The sequence below is a fragment of the Gallus gallus genome, chromosome 4, assembly GCF_016699485.2.
Source record: "Gallus gallus isolate bGalGal1 chromosome 4, bGalGal1.mat.broiler.GRCg7b, whole genome shotgun sequence".
Taxonomy (NCBI): domain Eukaryota; kingdom Metazoa; phylum Chordata; class Aves; order Galliformes; family Phasianidae; genus Gallus; species Gallus gallus.
In genome coordinates, this window is record NC_052535.1 from 1,911,274 (window position 1) to 1,927,411 (window position 16,138).

Consider the following 16,138-nt stretch of genomic DNA (forward strand, 5'->3'; position numbering starts at 1 on the left):
AGGGTCTGTGCTGTAGGGCCCAGGAAGGGGTTTTGTGCAGACTTGCTGGGGTTGAGCCTTGGTTCTGGCACTTGTAGGTTTGCTGGGGACAGGGTGGTGGCATTGGAGGCCTCCTGTGATCTGTATGTACTTAATGCTTGGCTTGGTGGGCTGGGCGTTGAATTTCTTGGGATGGCCAAGTGCTCTCCCTGGGAAGGACAGGGACATGGGACTTCCCACGCTCCTCCCAGCCCTTCTGCTGGGGGGGAACAGGGACAGCTGGGGACATCAGAGCCATCTCCCCACATCCAGCCCCTGGCTGCTGGCCACAGCCCTGCCCACAGAGCTCTAGCCGTTGCAGGATTGATACTGGTAAAGATGAACCCCTCAAGAACAGAGCTAGAGCTGCGTGGTGTCTGGCTGCTGGCCCACACCGTTTAATTACAGCCACGTTGGGTAATTGGCTTCGCATCTCTCAGCAGGACCAACCACCAGTTTAGCCAGGATCAAGGCTCGGCAGAGGAAAACAAAGGAAAAATTAATTCAGAAGCATCCCCCAGCTGCTGCCGTGCCTGGAATCTGGCTATTGATGTCAGCATCCCAGGGGTACCAGGCGTGCTTCCAGGCTGCGATAGAGACAAAAGATCACCGCGCACATCCAGCTGCAGCCTGGCTTCCCACAGAGCAGGGCTGCTCCTGCCCTCCTGCATGGCCCCCCTCTGCCCTCCCAAAAAGGGAGTGCTGGGGCTGGTGGGGGTGGCTGTGCATTTGCTGGTGTGAAATCCAAGGGGAACCCCATTGCTCTGCGCAAACAACGAGCGGAGCCATCAGATTTCATCCACGCGAAGAGCAAAGCTTTAGAGTGATGCCAGACCTAGAGGCTCTGCTTCCCAAAGCTAAATTAATCTGATTAGTTCTCATTGCACTAAAGCGTTCCGGAAAGCCGTGAGGCTGAGATCTCCTTTGTCTCAGTGCTGGGGTGGAGAGCTGTGAATGTGATGCTTTTTGCACGCAGAGCCCTTTGGGCACCATTGAATGGTGAGCACACAGCAGCCCGCAGCATCAGCCAGGGTTGGGGGGGCTCGGAGCTGCCAGGGACACGGGCTGCAGGCAGGGAATGACTGCACAAGGGCTGCAAAGCCAAACTTGAGTTGCTTGTTAAAAGGAAGAAGAGCAGACAGACCGACCTTGGGCATCGGGGGGAGCAATGGCAAATGGGCAGTGCAGAGGTGCCCAGAACAGCACAGAGCCACTCGTGTGATGCACATGCAGCTGTATTGATCAGCAAATGAGAAATAATGGTGCTAATCACAGCAAGCCCCGTATCGATAGAGCTGAGTTAATAACGTGTAAGGAGAGGGAAGGGAAAGGAAGGTCGTGTGCAAGTGAGAAATTGACTGCTGTCTCATTAGGCCCTGGTGCTGTGTTATTAACCACAAACTTGGCAGAACACCGTGGGTAAGCAGGGAACACAAATTATGTAAATTCACATCCCAACTTTCTCCTATGCTGCACAGGGGGAAGCAGCATAAGACCCAATGTGCGGATAAAAGGGGGAGATAACGGGAAACACACGTCAGCTTAAGGGTTATTATAGGATGTGGAGATCAGCCCATATATTAATTGAAACGTCAGGGCTGTTACGGTCCTCCAGCACAACCCTGGCCATAAAATTCCATCCAAGCGTTCTTCTACAAAGCCTTCACCTTTGTCTGAACAAGAGGGTACCCTTCAGGACACCGCGCTCTGATTTACAGGCAGTGCGTAATAGGAAAAGTGCCATATCCTTAATAAGCTAATGTAGAACTTGTCTCTGCTATCCAGGATAAATTTATTTTGTTTTACTTTGTGGAGAGGTTGGTTGCCAAGCAGGAAACTCAGTGCAAAAAGTACCCTTTGCTCATTAAGGCTGGAAAATCCGGAATGTGAGTATGAATGAAAGATCAAAACGTGAATAATTTCAGGCTGCTGTTACGGATGGGGAGGTAGGAGGGGCTTTCTCTCCAAATCACACTCCTTTTCATGGCCCGTCATTGCACCGGGGTGCACCATTACTTGCGTGTCCCACTGTGGATCTGCTCTTTGGTGTTCTGAATCACAGATGCTCACGGTGCACTGTAGAACTGCCTTCATCCCAAGGGCACAGTAGGATGGGGTCCCAGTACCCAGCCTGCCCTGCAGGACTATCCCAAGGGGTGGCACAGGAGCCCCAGCAAAGCCCCAGGTGCAGGACGTCAGCCTCTGCTGCTCTCATCTCTGTGTTTGCTTCAATCTCATTTCTCGCGCTGCTGCATAACAGAGGGGGAAAAATGTGCAAATGTCTCCTCATTCAACAGATGGCTTGAAAACAACCGAGGAGGCTTAGCCCTGGGTAGGAAGCACTTGTTTTAAGGAAGGTTTCATATGGCGGAACTGGAACACATGGTTACCTTTCATCACTTATGTCAAGCCTGAAGCTGGGCTCAGAGCTGGCATCCCCTCCCCACCGCTGGGTGCTGCCTCCTCATCCCTCCCTTCTGCCTCAGTCCTTTCCCTCTGATCCGTGTCACCTCAGGTTTGCTCTCTGTGATGGCACAGCTCGTTGCCGTGTCGCTTTATTTCTCATCCTCACTTCACACAGCAGCCGGGCAGGGACTCCTTTCCTGCCACCCCATGGGGCTGTGGTGTGGGGCTGGCAGCCTCGTGCCCGTCTGCACTGAGTTGTGGCATTGCATCTGGTTTCTTTTTCCTCTCTTGAATGCGAAGACCTTTTTTGGCGTGCAAATCAATGCTCTCCTAAAACAGAAGACACCATCTGCTCCTAGGCACAAATTGAATTTTCTGAAGGGTTACATTTAAGTAAGATCCACAGGCTCAAAGCTGTGGCTTGGGGGGCCCCGAAATGGAGTTCTGCCCCTTCTGCAGCTCAGTGGATGCAGATGCATTGGTGTGTGGGAGAGCAGTGTGGTGCCTGCAATGAACCTGGGGTTCTGGCACCTGGAGACTGCACAGAACCCACAGGGCCTGGGGGTTAATGCTGGTGCTTGCAGGTGGGCTCAGAGCATTGGCACACGGCATGTCAGGGTTCTGCCAGAGACCCCGCCGGGAGCACACAGCAGCTCTCACCTATTTCATCTGCAGTGCAGCACTGTGGGGATGTGGTGGAGATTCATGGTAGGGCTGGAGATTCGTGACCCTTGAGGTCCCTTCCAACCTGGGCCATACTGTGATCAGAGCACAGGTGTGCACCTTGCTGTCTCCTCCTGGCAGTCAGCTCCCCGTGACATCGGTGACAGCCCTCTGGCCAAGCCTCACGCCGTGCTTCTCTTGCCTTCCAGCCACTGGTGCTGCTGATGGAGTGGCCCGAAGCCACCAACTTCGCCTGCCTGATTGCAGGTTACTGCCGTCTCCTGGTGGACTCCAAGAAGATGATTTTCTCCAGGCCGCCCAGCCAGCCCCCGCCACCTCAGATTATCAAGGCAGGTACGGTTCAGCCTCTGCTTTCCGTGCGAGCCCCTTCCCTGCCACCTCCTCCACCCCTCCCTTTGGGCAGGAAGGAGATGGGTTCCTCCAGCATCTCTGTTCCTGTCCCTGGAGCACCAGCAGCCTGCTCTGAGCAGCAAAACGTCCTCGCTTTGCAAAGCTTCTCACTTAATGAAGTGTGAGCTGGCAGCCGTAGTCCCTGGCTGTGCAGTGGCCCTTTCTGCTGCCTAGCAAATGCAAAGCACTGTGAGTGTCACTCTGGTGGCTCCTAGGGCAGACCCTGGAGATGCTGCTGATTTCCTACAGAATTTGGGGGTCTCAGCTTCACAGGGTCCCAGCCTGCTGCAAGGACACAGACAGGTCATGTCCCATCAGGTGCTGACACTCTGTTCCTTGAGGACAGATTTCAGCTGTCAATCACCCACAATTATTGTCAAGAAGCATTTCAAACGGGAGCCAGCCAGGAGTTCAATGCCTTTACTCCTTTTGGTGTAAGGAAACATAGAAGACGGGCTCAGTGGCTGGAGATGCTCCCCACTGCCATCTGTGGGGAGACAGGGGGTGCCCTCCCTCTCTGCGTGCCAAGAGCTGCAGTTTGGCTGGCGTGTGCCAAAACTGTCCCCTGGAGGTGGATATGGCCAAGGGAGGTGCTGAGAACTAGTGGGGTCCCTGGGGAATGGAGCTGGTGCCCTGAGGTGTGAGGAGGGCACCTGGATGTGGAGCGGGCACCGGAGGAGGACACACCAGGAGGAACCAGGAAGGCACCTCCAGCAATCCCAGCACATCTGGGGACAGACCTGGCGGTGATGTCGGTGTGAGTATGTGAGCATGGTTTCCTTCTGTGTCTTCAACCTGCGCCTCTTGTTAGCAGCTGCCTCCGTGCTCTCTGCTCTGGGTGTCCTACATAAAACCAGTCCCCTTTGGTAGGAGTGAAGCGTGCTTCCAAATGAACCCCCTGTTGTCAGAGCACTCCGTCCCCGGGCTGTTTCATCTGGGGGTGGTCCTCAGGGGGCTGTGGGGCCTGAGGAATGCAGTGGGAAGTGGAGAGCATCACAGAAGCCCGAGGGCTGCCACAGTCACAGCTTGCCTGGGGGATGTCTCAGCACATTCGGGAGGTGCTTTTCTACTTTCCAGTGACAGTGATAACAGCCAGTGTCTTTCCTTAGTGAGACTTTGCCTCGTGATACAGAGCGCAGCCCGAGCCAGGAGATGCAGTAGGTCCTGCCCTCTTCTTGAAAGTCACAAGAAAGCAGTGTCACACTGTGTGGGAACTGGAAAAGCATGAAAGGGAGTGACAGTGTGGTAGGACAGAGATGGAGCCAAGGGATCCCTGCTCTTCATGCTGGTCCCTCTCTCTATACACCCAGTACGCTCAGGCCAGGCACTCAGGCATCGTTTTGGAGAGGTGAATTAGTTAGCATTGAGAAAACAAAATCTGCTGACAGTCCTGGTCCTGGTCTGGCTGCAGACTGAGCTCCCAGGAGCAGGGACTGCTGGTCGTTAGCACATCTCTGCAGAAATGATAAGAAAGTCCCACTGGGATAAATCAAGTTTGCCCAGGTTTTGACTTCCCAGGCTGCAGGCAGGCTTTGCCAGAATCTGAAGTGCCACATCAAGCCCTGCTCTGTGCTTTTGCCTTGGAGCAGAGCACATCCATCTTCCCAGAGGCGCATTAAACCTTCCTGCTGAACTGCAGTCCTGCTTAGAAATGCGTGTTGGCTCTGGATGCTGTCAGTTAAATCCCACTCTCAGCATTTCCCAGCAGAGCCACACAGACCCCTGCCCTCCCCACTGCAGCAATTCACCCTCCTGCCCCTTCCTCCCCCTGCAGTCCCCCAGCACACATCACGAGAGCAGCACACAGCTGCTATCTCAGCTCCTTACCAGGACTTTCTCTCCCAGCGAAAGCAGTTGGATTACAGATTTTACAGGTTCTGGCTTTGCTCAGGAGTGGGCAGCCAGCAAAAGCCCTGCTCAGCAGGGAGAGGCTGCTGTATGTGAGCTCTGACACACTGCAGGTCTGTGTGGATGGTCCTTTCTTCTCTGCCTTGATCCACGTAGCCCACTGCTAACAGTGCCCACCAGCAGCAGCATTGCATGCTATCACCCAACTGCTTTCCCTGAGCACCAGCACGGCCATAAACGAGAGTGAGACTGTTTTGATTCAAATTTTAGCATTGCAGGTGATGAACAGTATAATACAAACGTGTGTTTGGGGAGACAAATGGTCCAATTTGTTGAGCTAATGAATTTAATTAGGATTTATTTGATTTAATTTACACTTGCAAAGATGGAGCCTGCATCCCCTTGGCAGCCTCTCTCACCACAGCTGCACAATTCAGTCCTACACACAGAGGCCCCACGGGGGGGGGGGTTGGACCACTGTCCAGCTGGGGTGGTGTTTCAGCTGCTTGCCTTGCATAGAGAGGAGCCACAGGAGCCCATCACAGCCAAATGCTCAATGAAGAGCAGAGCAATACTGCATCACATTTAGCAGCCTGCTGCTGGGCTCGCTGCAGAAGTGGCTGAGTACAACAGCTCGGCATGGCCGATGTGACGCAAAAATGGTGAGGGTAATTGCTTTTTGCCATCTCACTCGTCAAACATCACGGTGAGGCTGAAGGTCCTCATTCTCGCATGCAGACATGCTGTTCCCATTGCCCTGTGAGTCCCAGTGGTGGCTGGGAGAGGCAGCTCCAGGTTGGGGTGCTGGCTGTGCTGGGCAGCCCCGCTCCTGCCTCCCTGCAAAGGAGCTTGCTTGCCTCTCCTGCTGCGGTGCGGCGCAGAAACAAGCTGTTTGCTCAGCTGGCCAGCCTGGACTGAGCCCAGCTGGGAGCTGAAAGCAGGCTGATGCAGTTAGGAAACAGATCTGTCAGGAAAGGTTAAAGGAATTCACTGTGGCTTGTTTAAAACAGAGACGTGTGGGGAGGGAGGAACACGGAGATCTTGCAGCATCTGAAGGCGGTTGAGAAAAGGGCAGTGGTCGGTTGTGCTGCAGGTCTGTGATGTCACTGATCGATTCCCAGCAGGAAGAAAAAACAGCTTTAGGGTCTCCCATCTTAAACGCCATAATATTTAACTTCATAAAATGTCCGTGATTTAGCTGTGTGGTCGTTGCAGAGCCCTGGGAAGCAGTGCGTTCTGTCGGCGTGCCGTGGGCTTTTGCTGGCTGAGGCTCAGCCGCTCCTACATCCATCAAGCTGTGCCAGCCTTGGCCAGACTCACGTAAAAGCCATACTAAAACACACCCAGCAGCTCTGTGTTAATAACCCACGCTCGGTGGGGAGGCCAACGCCTCCATCACCCCTGTGTTTATGGAGGACAGAGGGCAGAGAGCACGTGGAACCCACCGGGCGGGCAGCAGCTCTCCCGTCCTCGGCTCCCCTCCGCCCGCTGCTGCTCCTGACGCTCTGCTGTGGTTTGGCTTTAGATTACATGGATGCACACCACTTCCCCCGGCCCGCGGCGGCGGGGCACGCCGGAAAGAAGGAGGGCGGGTTCGTGGGGGGCCATACCGGCAGCCCCCCCCCCGGCAGGCCTCGGGCGGCCCGCGCCTCAGACCCGGAGCTCGTCAGCTTTTGCTACCTGCACATGCGAGAGCAGAGGAAGGAGAGAGAGAGCAGGACGGATATCAACGAAAACCTGATATTCTTCGAGGAAACGCGTCCCAGGACCAAATCCGACCCCACATCCAAGAGCTCCGGCCAAGGCTACGACGGGGCGGCCAACGAGCGTGACCCCGACGGCGCGGAGCGCGAGCGGCACGCCAGCCGTGCCCGGGCACACACCATTGACACGCACCCGCGGGGCGACGCCGCCCACTTCTACTGCGAGTCCTGCAAGGCCAAGCTCAGGAGCCGGTTGGCCTCGCGCAAAGCTGGCGGCACCCGCGACAACATGGTGGACCTGATGTCGCTCCCCCCTCCTGGCAGTGATGAGGAAGAGGACGAGGCGACGGCTCTGCTCCCCGCCATCGCCGCCCCGCCGCCCGGCTTCCGAGACAACAGCTCGGATGAGGACGACCCCAAACGCCGGGCGGCCGCGCAGGGCCAGGAGCAGGGCCGGCACCTCTGCAGCATCCTGTACGACGAGATCCCCGTCACGCTGATAGACAGCGTGCAGACGCGGACGGTGCGGGACCATGCCCAGGAGCTGGACGATGCCCTGGTGTCCACCCTGCAGGCGCTGGAAGCCCTGGCTGCTTCTGAGGATTGCCCGCATCCCCCGCCACAGCAGACAGCAGGTAGTGGAGCGGCTGTGCCTTTCTTTTTCCCTTTTAACCTTGCTTTCCTACAGCACGTCCTTCCTTTCATCCTTCCCTTTGTTCTCCTCCCATCCATTGCTCGGCCTTTGCGGGCTGGCTCCCAGCTCCTGCAGGGTGAGCTCTGCCCAGGGCACGCTGCAGCCTCTGGGACCGGGCAGCCCCGCAGCCCCGCAGCACAGCTCTGCCCTCCCTCTGCTGCCCACTCACTGTGGCACAGCAGCTGCTGCCAGGTTTCCCTTCTTGTTCCACCGACCTCCCTGCAGCCCTGCTCTTACTCGCACCGGAACCCTTCCCAAGACCTATTCCTTGGCCAAGAGCTGAATGGAGCTGGCTTGCTGACAAGCAATCTCTTAAATGAATTAACTCTTACTGGGGGAAGCAACTAAACGGTCTCCCATGGGATCCTGCTTCTTGCTGCACTGGGGCCTTCCTGCCACACTGGGTTCCTCTCTCCTCCCCACAGTGGTGTGGCACAAGCATTGTTGTGGGGCTTTCTTTGTGTCCCTCCCCAGGTCTTATCGTTCTGGCCGCCATCACACCTGAGTCATCCTTGGATTCTGGCCATGAGACCAACTCCTCAGAGCTCACCGATGTCTCAGAGATGGTCTCTGCTATGAAGCAGCACCAGAACGCAGCCTACTTCCTCGCTCAGCACATCAACAAAGAGAACCTCCTGGCCAGAAAGGACTTGCCTTTCCGAATCCAGAGCTGTGCTGCCCAGGCTGTCCTCACCTCGCCGTACGCCCTCACCCGCCAGGAGACGAACCCCTCAGTGAAGGCAGCTTTCTCTCACCCAAACCCCAGCCTTACCAACTGCAAGAGCAAGCAGGAGCAGCAGAACATTGAGCAGAGTTACACCGTGGCTGCCCAGCCAGTGCTCACCTCCCAGCGTAGCGAGCAGAACAGAGGGACTCCGGTGCCAGGCACTGAGTGTAAAGGTACAGGCCACACAAAAGCTGCCTTTGAGGGACCTCTGCATACCACAGCTGCACTGAACAGAGAGCAGTCACAGGATCTACAAGAGAAGATGCCCAAAGAGGTTCTGCCGAGCCCCAAACTCCTCCCAGATCAGAAAAGTGGTGTGACTCCAGCCATCATTTCAGCTGCTCTGCAGCAAGTGGCAAATGCTAAATGCTCAGCCCTTCAAATGGGAGCAGCATCAAAAGAAGACAAGACCACGAATGGAACCGGTGGCTGTGTATCAGCCAGCAACAAACCTTTGAAACTCAAAGGAGGTCAGCTAACTGCAGAGCCATTGTGCCACTGTAAGCAGCAACAGCAACTCTCTCAGCAGCAGTACAGTGAAGCTTCTCAGAGTCCTATAGAAGCTCATAACAGTAAGGCTGAAGCTTTGCATCCCACCTCAGGAGGTGAAGAAACAATGCCTGGTAAGACTTTTGCCCCTAAAAGCTTCCAGCAAAAGGTGAGTAGAGATGCCCCGGGAAAAGCAGCAAGTGGAGAGCCTGGTCAGAAGGCAGGGGGGGAAGCCACGAATCCCATCTTTCAAAAACACACGGCTCCTTCAAACCAAGGGGAGAAAACACAACAGGAAAGTTCAGCCAAAAGCTTAAAAGCTGAGAGCAGCAATCTGCACCCTGCATCGCCTGCTGGCATTTTCAGGAGCACCAGTGAGGATTCCAAGGGGCCGATCCAGCTGGTGCCCAGGTCTGAGAGCCTGCAGATCAGCACTGTGCCTTCCAAAAAAGTGGACAAGAACCTGGAGGCCACCCAGGCAGACGTCGATGTCCCAGCTAAACCCAAAGCTCCAAAAGCTCCCTTCAGGTTGAGGAACCTGTTTTCTGCCACGTTTCCTACCCGGCTGAAGAAGGAGACAGACGAGCGGCAGGCCCAGCTGCAGAAAGTGAAGCAGTACGAACTGGAGTTCCTGGAAGAGCTGCTCAAGCCAAAGAGCAAAGGTGACCTCCCTCCACAGGAGTACCTGCACCCTCCTGCCCCCGGGCGCTGCAGCTGCCAGCTAAGGAGCAGTCCTGTGCAAAAAGTGCCGGGGATGTCCAGGGAGCAAAGGCGCAGCTGCGACTGCAAGCGGATTTGCAGGGGGGTGAGACCGCCGCCCAGCCAGCTGGTGATGCCAGAACTGGAGAGGCACGGCAGGGATAAGGTCGCTGATGACCAGCAGCAGGCAGAGGCGATTAGGTTGGCAAGCATGAGCAGCCCTTCCAAAGGCAAGCGGATACGATCGACGAGCTTGGAGTCCAGGGACTACCGGTCAGATCCAGAGAACGACGTGTCGTGTTTGACAACGTGTGCTTCCCGAGGAGAATGCATGGGAGCTCCACAGTACAAGAAGCTCTTGCGTCGCTACAGTGTCAGTGAATTGGACAAGACTGATAGGACATCCCTGTCCTCTGACATCTACCAGAACATCTACCCGGCCAGGCAGAAAGGCCCTCAGAAGGAGACTGAGCCCAGCATCCTTTGTCCTGTTCTGAAGAGCAAAATCCAGGAAGCCGCTGGGGTGGCTGATCCGTCCTATGTCCAGATAGCACAGGAGAAGAAGAACCAGAAGGGTTCGGCAGTGTTCTCTGTCCAGGAGGAGCTGTATCCGAGTCCTGCGGAGCTGCGGGACGAAGACGCAGAGGATGAGAAGTGCTGCTCCATCCGGTACTGCTTCTACTACAGGAAATGTGATGTTGCGGATGATGGGAGCGAGAAGGATGAGCTGTCCTATTCCATCCCCATGCAGATACTGCCGGGAATGAAGCTGGACAACCAGATGGTCCCGGTGATGAGCAGGACGCTCCAGGTCCTCGACGCAACAGCCTGCAGCAGTCCCAACGACAGTCAGACCCAGGAAATAGATTTAAGGACCTCCACTTTCGAGGGGAGCTTGGCAAAGATCAACATCCTTCGAGGCCACGCCTACAGCTTGCCCAATGGGTTTCTGCAAGTGCAGCTGGACACCAATGAGCTCCTGACCATCCTGCGGCAGTGCGTGGTGAGCCCCGACGTCCGGGACTGCAAACTCTACATCTCCCAACTGGCGGAGTACAAGCAAGAGCTGGCCCTCAAGTTCAAGGAGTTCCGGGCGTCCTGCCGCCGCGTGGCAGCCGTTGACAAAAGCCCTACCCACATGCTGTCAGCCATCACGAGCAGCTTCCAGGTGCTAAGCAGCCTCATCGAGACCTTCGTGAGGTTGGTGTACGTCGTGCGCTCGGAGTCCCAGCGCCAAGAGCTGCTGACCAAGGTGGAGGAAGTGGTGAGAAATTACACCTTCCTCCTGCGGGCGGCGGAGGAGTCCACGGCCAGAACGCTGAGCCACCAGCAGGCGGTGGAGCAGCTCGCCCGCCAGTCTGCCACGGTTGCCACCGTGATGAGCACGCTCACGCGCTCCCTAAAGACGCTGATCAATAAGTAAAGCAGCTGCTAAAGCCAACGGGCCGATGTGTGCCGGGCTGCGTGTCAGCGGTTCTTGTATCGCCTAGGTCTGGTGAGGATGTCTGTCTGTCTGTCTGTCTGTCTGCAGGGAAAGCCCACGCCTGCTGAGGTCCGCAGTGAAAAAGACGTTGTTTCTTAACAGAAGGGATGGTAACGTTGGCGGTGTTTGGAAAGGGAGACTCATGGCTGGTTGCAGGCAGTGCAGACGGCTTGTCAGGGGTCTCGAGCAGCTGCACTGCTTGTCCTCCGGCACTCGGGAGGCACAGCCATCCCATTGCCACGCTCGTTGGGTTTTGAGTGGTTGTGGGTCTCCCTCGTGCAAAGAGCTGGCACTGGGCCCCTCTGTCACGGTGCGTGGTGGCCAGCAGTTAGCAGGGACTGAGCCGACGCCACCCTGCTTCACCTGGGCAGTGGTCCGGTTGGAGCCAAACCGGTGTCTTGCCACGTAAACAGCTCTTCTGCCTCCAGGGTCTTCCTGGCCCACAGATGCAATGTAATTAGCAGCAGAAGGCATCTCTGGGATGCAACTCCCTGCTGCTGCGCTAGGGCTTGGGAAAGCCCAGCGTGGGGAGGATGCCATGTTCCTAGGACAGGGCTAGGTCCCCCCAGCAGGCTCTACTCCCACAGCTTAGGCACCAATGCCCCAGTCCTGTACACGGGCACTGCCTGTGGAAAGGCAGCAACTCGATGCTATGTGAGCAGGGAGTCATTCCCCATTCTCTGCTGGATGGCCGTGTTCATGCTAGAAAGCCTGCAGAGACCCGGATTGCTCTGTGACCAGTGCAAGCCAACAGCTGGGCTAGCAGCTGAGAGGAGACCTCTTCCATGCCATTCTCCAGAGCAGGTCTGTGCCTTGGAGGCTCAGCCCAGCCCCTCTCCTCCCGCTTCCTTTCACAGTGCCCATAGGAGAGGAGCCCAGGTCGGGTTGGTCTGAGGCACGGCTTCCTCCTGAGCCAGGCAGTGCTGCTCCTGCCCTCCTCTCCAGGGGCTGGGAGCCTTCTTCTGTCTTCACCGGACTGACTGCCATGAGGAACATTACTTAGTACCACGTAATGGTTATTTATTCAGAGTCGGGTTGGGTTTTTTGTTTGATTTTCCTTTCTTTATTTTTTACTTCTAGATGAATAGTAAAAGACTCCTAATCACTTTCCTTCACTCCCCGGGGGCTGCCCTCCTCCTCCCAGTCTAGCTTCTAGACCTGATCAATCAGACCGCCTTAACTGGTGCTGCAGTGCACTCACCCACCCTCCAAAACACAGCAGCCAGGAGGAGAAAATGCAAGGTTAAGCATCGCATGGACCTCACCGTGCCACCCAACACACCTCATGCACAAGGGGGGGGTCGGGGCTCCCTGCGCCCCCTGCACCCATCTCAGGCTGAAGGGGAGATCACAGCAGGAGGGGGAAGGGCTGCCGTAGCCCACGAGCTTGCCCTGTGGCTGGCTGAGCGCACGGTCAGGGATCTCCATAGGCTCAATCATTTCCCATCCCTATTCTTTTTATTATTTTTTTTAACAAATATGCACATTTGAAATCTCTCGTTCTTCCATAGGCGTTATGGAAGTGCACAGTGTGCTTTTTAACGTGCGCATCCTCTACTGAGTGCAATAACGTCCCCCGGCCCGCGGCTGTGCCGGGCTTTGGCATTGCTGTCAGCAAGGCAGGGGGGATCCTCCTGCCTCCTGCTTTCCAGACCCATGTAGCAAATACACAGTGGAAGAGCCAGTTGGGATTTCGGTCCACGGTGGGCAGAGCCTGTAGTAGTGCTGAAGGCCGACAGGGAGCTGTGGTTTTCTGTTCCCCCCGAATTATCTATTACAAAGCTCCAAGTCTCCTCGAGCTCCCCGTGATGCCCCCACGCCATTCCTCCATGAATCTCTCAGTCTCATACAGAGGAAAAATTTTTGTATTGTCTGTATATAGTATATATATAAAAAATATATATAAATTATATATATATATACACAACTTTATGTCTTGTTTTACAAACAAGAAAGATTAAATATATTCATCTTAATATCCAAACGAGCACGTTGGGTCTTTCTTTAAGTAGGGCTGTTCTGTGCACAGCACTGTTGACAAGCAAGCAAACCCCCGTCCTTTTGTTGCTATAGAAATGCACGTATTGTCGGTGCTGGGCTAGGAAAGGAGGGCACAGAGCAGCAGGTTTGATGCAAAAGCTGTGCAGTCTCCTAGCTACAGGTGAGGTCGCGCTGGGCACGTGGTTGGCCTGGCGTGACATCAGGGAGGAAGGCGCTGATGGCGCCCTCTGCGTACCCTACAGCCTGCAGGGACCACACAGGTCTGATGTAGCCTCAGGAACTGGGCCACTTTCTGTACGGGGGCTGAACGTGTTGTCTAAAGTGTAGATAGCAGCAGCCTCAGTGCACGCACTCTCTCCGTGCCCCCAGGCGGGTTATTTTAATCCGCATCACGCCATTCCCCGTTCTGACACAACAAACGGTGCTTGGCACTGACTGGGACGGCTATTTATAAAGCTGGGGATGGATGGAAACCTTGGGAAAGCCAAGAGGTTCTTTAACACCGCTGAGAGCCTGAGAACGTCACTGACAGCCCGCACTTCTATCAGCAGCTCCTGAGCCGGTGCTGAGCTCTCAGTACCATCTAGTGGGCAACCAGCATGGCAGGGGAAAGGAATGATTTCTTTACATGCTGCTGTTGTCTGTGCAGGCTCTGGGGACAGCTGGGTGTCCCTGTGAGAAGGGGGGAGCAGTTCCGGCACACACCCCAGGAAGATGCATCCCTGCCTTTATTGCCATACTGCGCGCACTGCTATGCAGTGATCTCACTGTGTTGGGCACCTGTGTGCGTTCCTGCAGGCAGTGATCCATGTAACACTCGCTAGTCCATGCCTCCAGGCCGCGCCAATGCAAAGATAAATGATGAAAAGCTAGATTGTATCCTCACTTGAAGCACGGGGCTGCACTCCTGTGTAAGACATCGCAACTAATGCAGGGCTGGCCGGGACACCCACGGCTTTGACTTGGACAAGGGAAAAGCCTGCAGGTATCCCAGCACACCCACACCTCCCATCCTCATTCAGTGTGTTAGAAAACGACCCATACGGATGTTGGGAAGCTGTTGTCCAGACGTGTTCTGAGCCAGGCTGGGTAACCCCATGGCATGAGCTGCCAAGGAGCCTGCACAGGGCATGGTGTCCCACCCAGCTCCCCAGGTAAGGAGCAAACAGGGTGCTTTTCTGCAGCTGAACTATGGAGTCATGAAAAGGCAGACAGGCTGCACTAGAAGCAGCAAAACTCCCAGCGCTGCCCTCTCTGGATGCGTGCCCTGAGGTGAGCCATCAGAGAGAGATTAAAGGGCTGTGGATGTACACAGCCCAGAGCATGTTAGGAGGGTCCACCAAATCCCACTTTGGAAAGAACCTTGGAAATATTCCTAAATCCAAAGAGATTAAACAGAAGCCTTCAGCGCAGGAAGAACATCCACCTCTTGCTGGAACAGCTGGGCCCTGTCCTCCTATTTCTGAATAGCAATCACACAGTAAAAAGTAGGAATGTATTCAAAGGGAGCAAGCAGGTCTTTCAGTGAGCTTCTAATTCCAAGTCTGCACCGCTTCTTATCATAAATCATACAATCATGGAATGGCCTGGGTTGAAAAGGACCACAGTGACCATCGGGTTCCAACCCCCTGCTATGTGCAGGGTCACCAACCAGCAGACCAGGCTGCCCAGAGCCACGTCCAGCCTGGAGCAGTTTCCTATGGTTTAGTCCTTTCCCTGACACCTGAACTGTGGTTCAGTGATGCTGTGTGTAGCTGCGTAGTATGGGTGACCTCCATTCCTAAACACAACTCATCTGGAACCAATGGGATACCTACGATTAAGTGATTTTCCCCTTCAAAGGAAAGAATAGAGTGTTCTAATAGAGTCAGTAAGGATCTGGAAACAAGACAGCTCTCATTTGATCCTAGGGGGTTTGATAATAGCAGAAAGGGGATTTATCTGGAAATAATCCCTGTGACAAAATGATAGAGGCAGAGGAGCAGCAGAAAATGAGCAGCCAGCAGAAATGCACCCGGAGCCCACGATAAGATTTCCTGACTTGTTAAGTGAGGGCACGGAAAGCAGAGTGACGTCTGAATGCCATAACCCACAGCCCTGATGAATTCCAGCACCAAAGGGCAGAGTTGTGCTGTTCCTCCTGAGCGTCATTCATTAACTGGATGGCCCACAAGGCAGACAGAAGGAAAACAAAACCCTCCGCCAAACGCTCTGTGCATGGAAATGGGTCCTTGGGAAGTGGTGGTGATCGAGCAGCAATTGTATGCAGGAATGTGCCAAGAGAGGGAAAAGGGCCGCTTGTCTTGATTGGCACGGCCATGAAATTGGATAGCGTTAATGAGCTGCTTAAAGCTCCCTGGAAAATGCATTGCCAGGCCACAGGACACAACGCCATTCCTGATTCAGAGAACCTCCTCACTCTTGGGTAGATAAATAGGGAGCAGTGCCACTCCTGTGCTTTCAGCATCTCCGCAGCTGCACACCGATGTGTTTCCAAAGGAGAACTCAGCAGCTCAGGCTGTGGGATGGTTCCTCCCAACGCCAAAGCCAACGAGCACCGCTCCGTCAGGTAACCCACACGGGAATTAAATGCACTTCCTTAGGCTGGATAATTCGGTTTGCTACATTTGCCTTTCAAACCGAAGCAAGCCACGGTGAATTTGGCCCTTTATGAATGCTCCCATCAGCGAGGCTGCATCCAACCTCCCTGAACTGCAGGCCTTTTCCACAGTGCCCTTTGACAGCCAGGCCGGGGCCAATGGATTTGAGCCACCCAACCCCTGCCTGCATGGAGCTGAAGGGAGGTCCAGGTAAACCCCTCCTCAAAGCCGAAGCTCCTCGGCTGTGTTTAACTTGGCCTTAGCTGCAGGCCGCTTAAAAGCTTCTCCTCAATAAAACCTCTGGTTATCCTGCTCTAAGAGCAACGAGTCGTTAAGATGGATGGACTTTTGTCCCGGTAACCACCGTGCTGTCCAACCCCAAACTCATCCAAACCC

At 55.0% G+C, this 16,138-nt stretch overlaps 1 protein-coding gene across 6 annotated transcripts in view; it reads left to right on the forward strand.

Annotated features, from left to right (window-relative positions):
- Positions 1 to 13,125, forward strand: part of FRMPD3 (FERM and PDZ domain containing 3) — a 44,621-nt gene extending 31,496 nt beyond the window's left edge. For all 6 annotated transcript variants that reach the window (XM_040700004.2, XM_040700006.2, XM_040700007.2 and 3 more), the window contains 3 exons: positions 3,297 to 3,441; positions 6,872 to 7,684; positions 8,218 to 13,125. In XM_040700004.2, coding sequence (XP_040555938.1) covers positions 3,297 to 3,441; positions 6,872 to 7,684; positions 8,218 to 11,081 — 3,822 coding nt within the window. In that variant the 3' untranslated portion in view covers positions 11,082 to 13,125. The remainder of the gene's footprint in view (positions 1 to 3,296; positions 3,442 to 6,871; positions 7,685 to 8,217) is intronic.
- Positions 13,126 to 16,138: the final 3,013 nt, after the last annotated feature.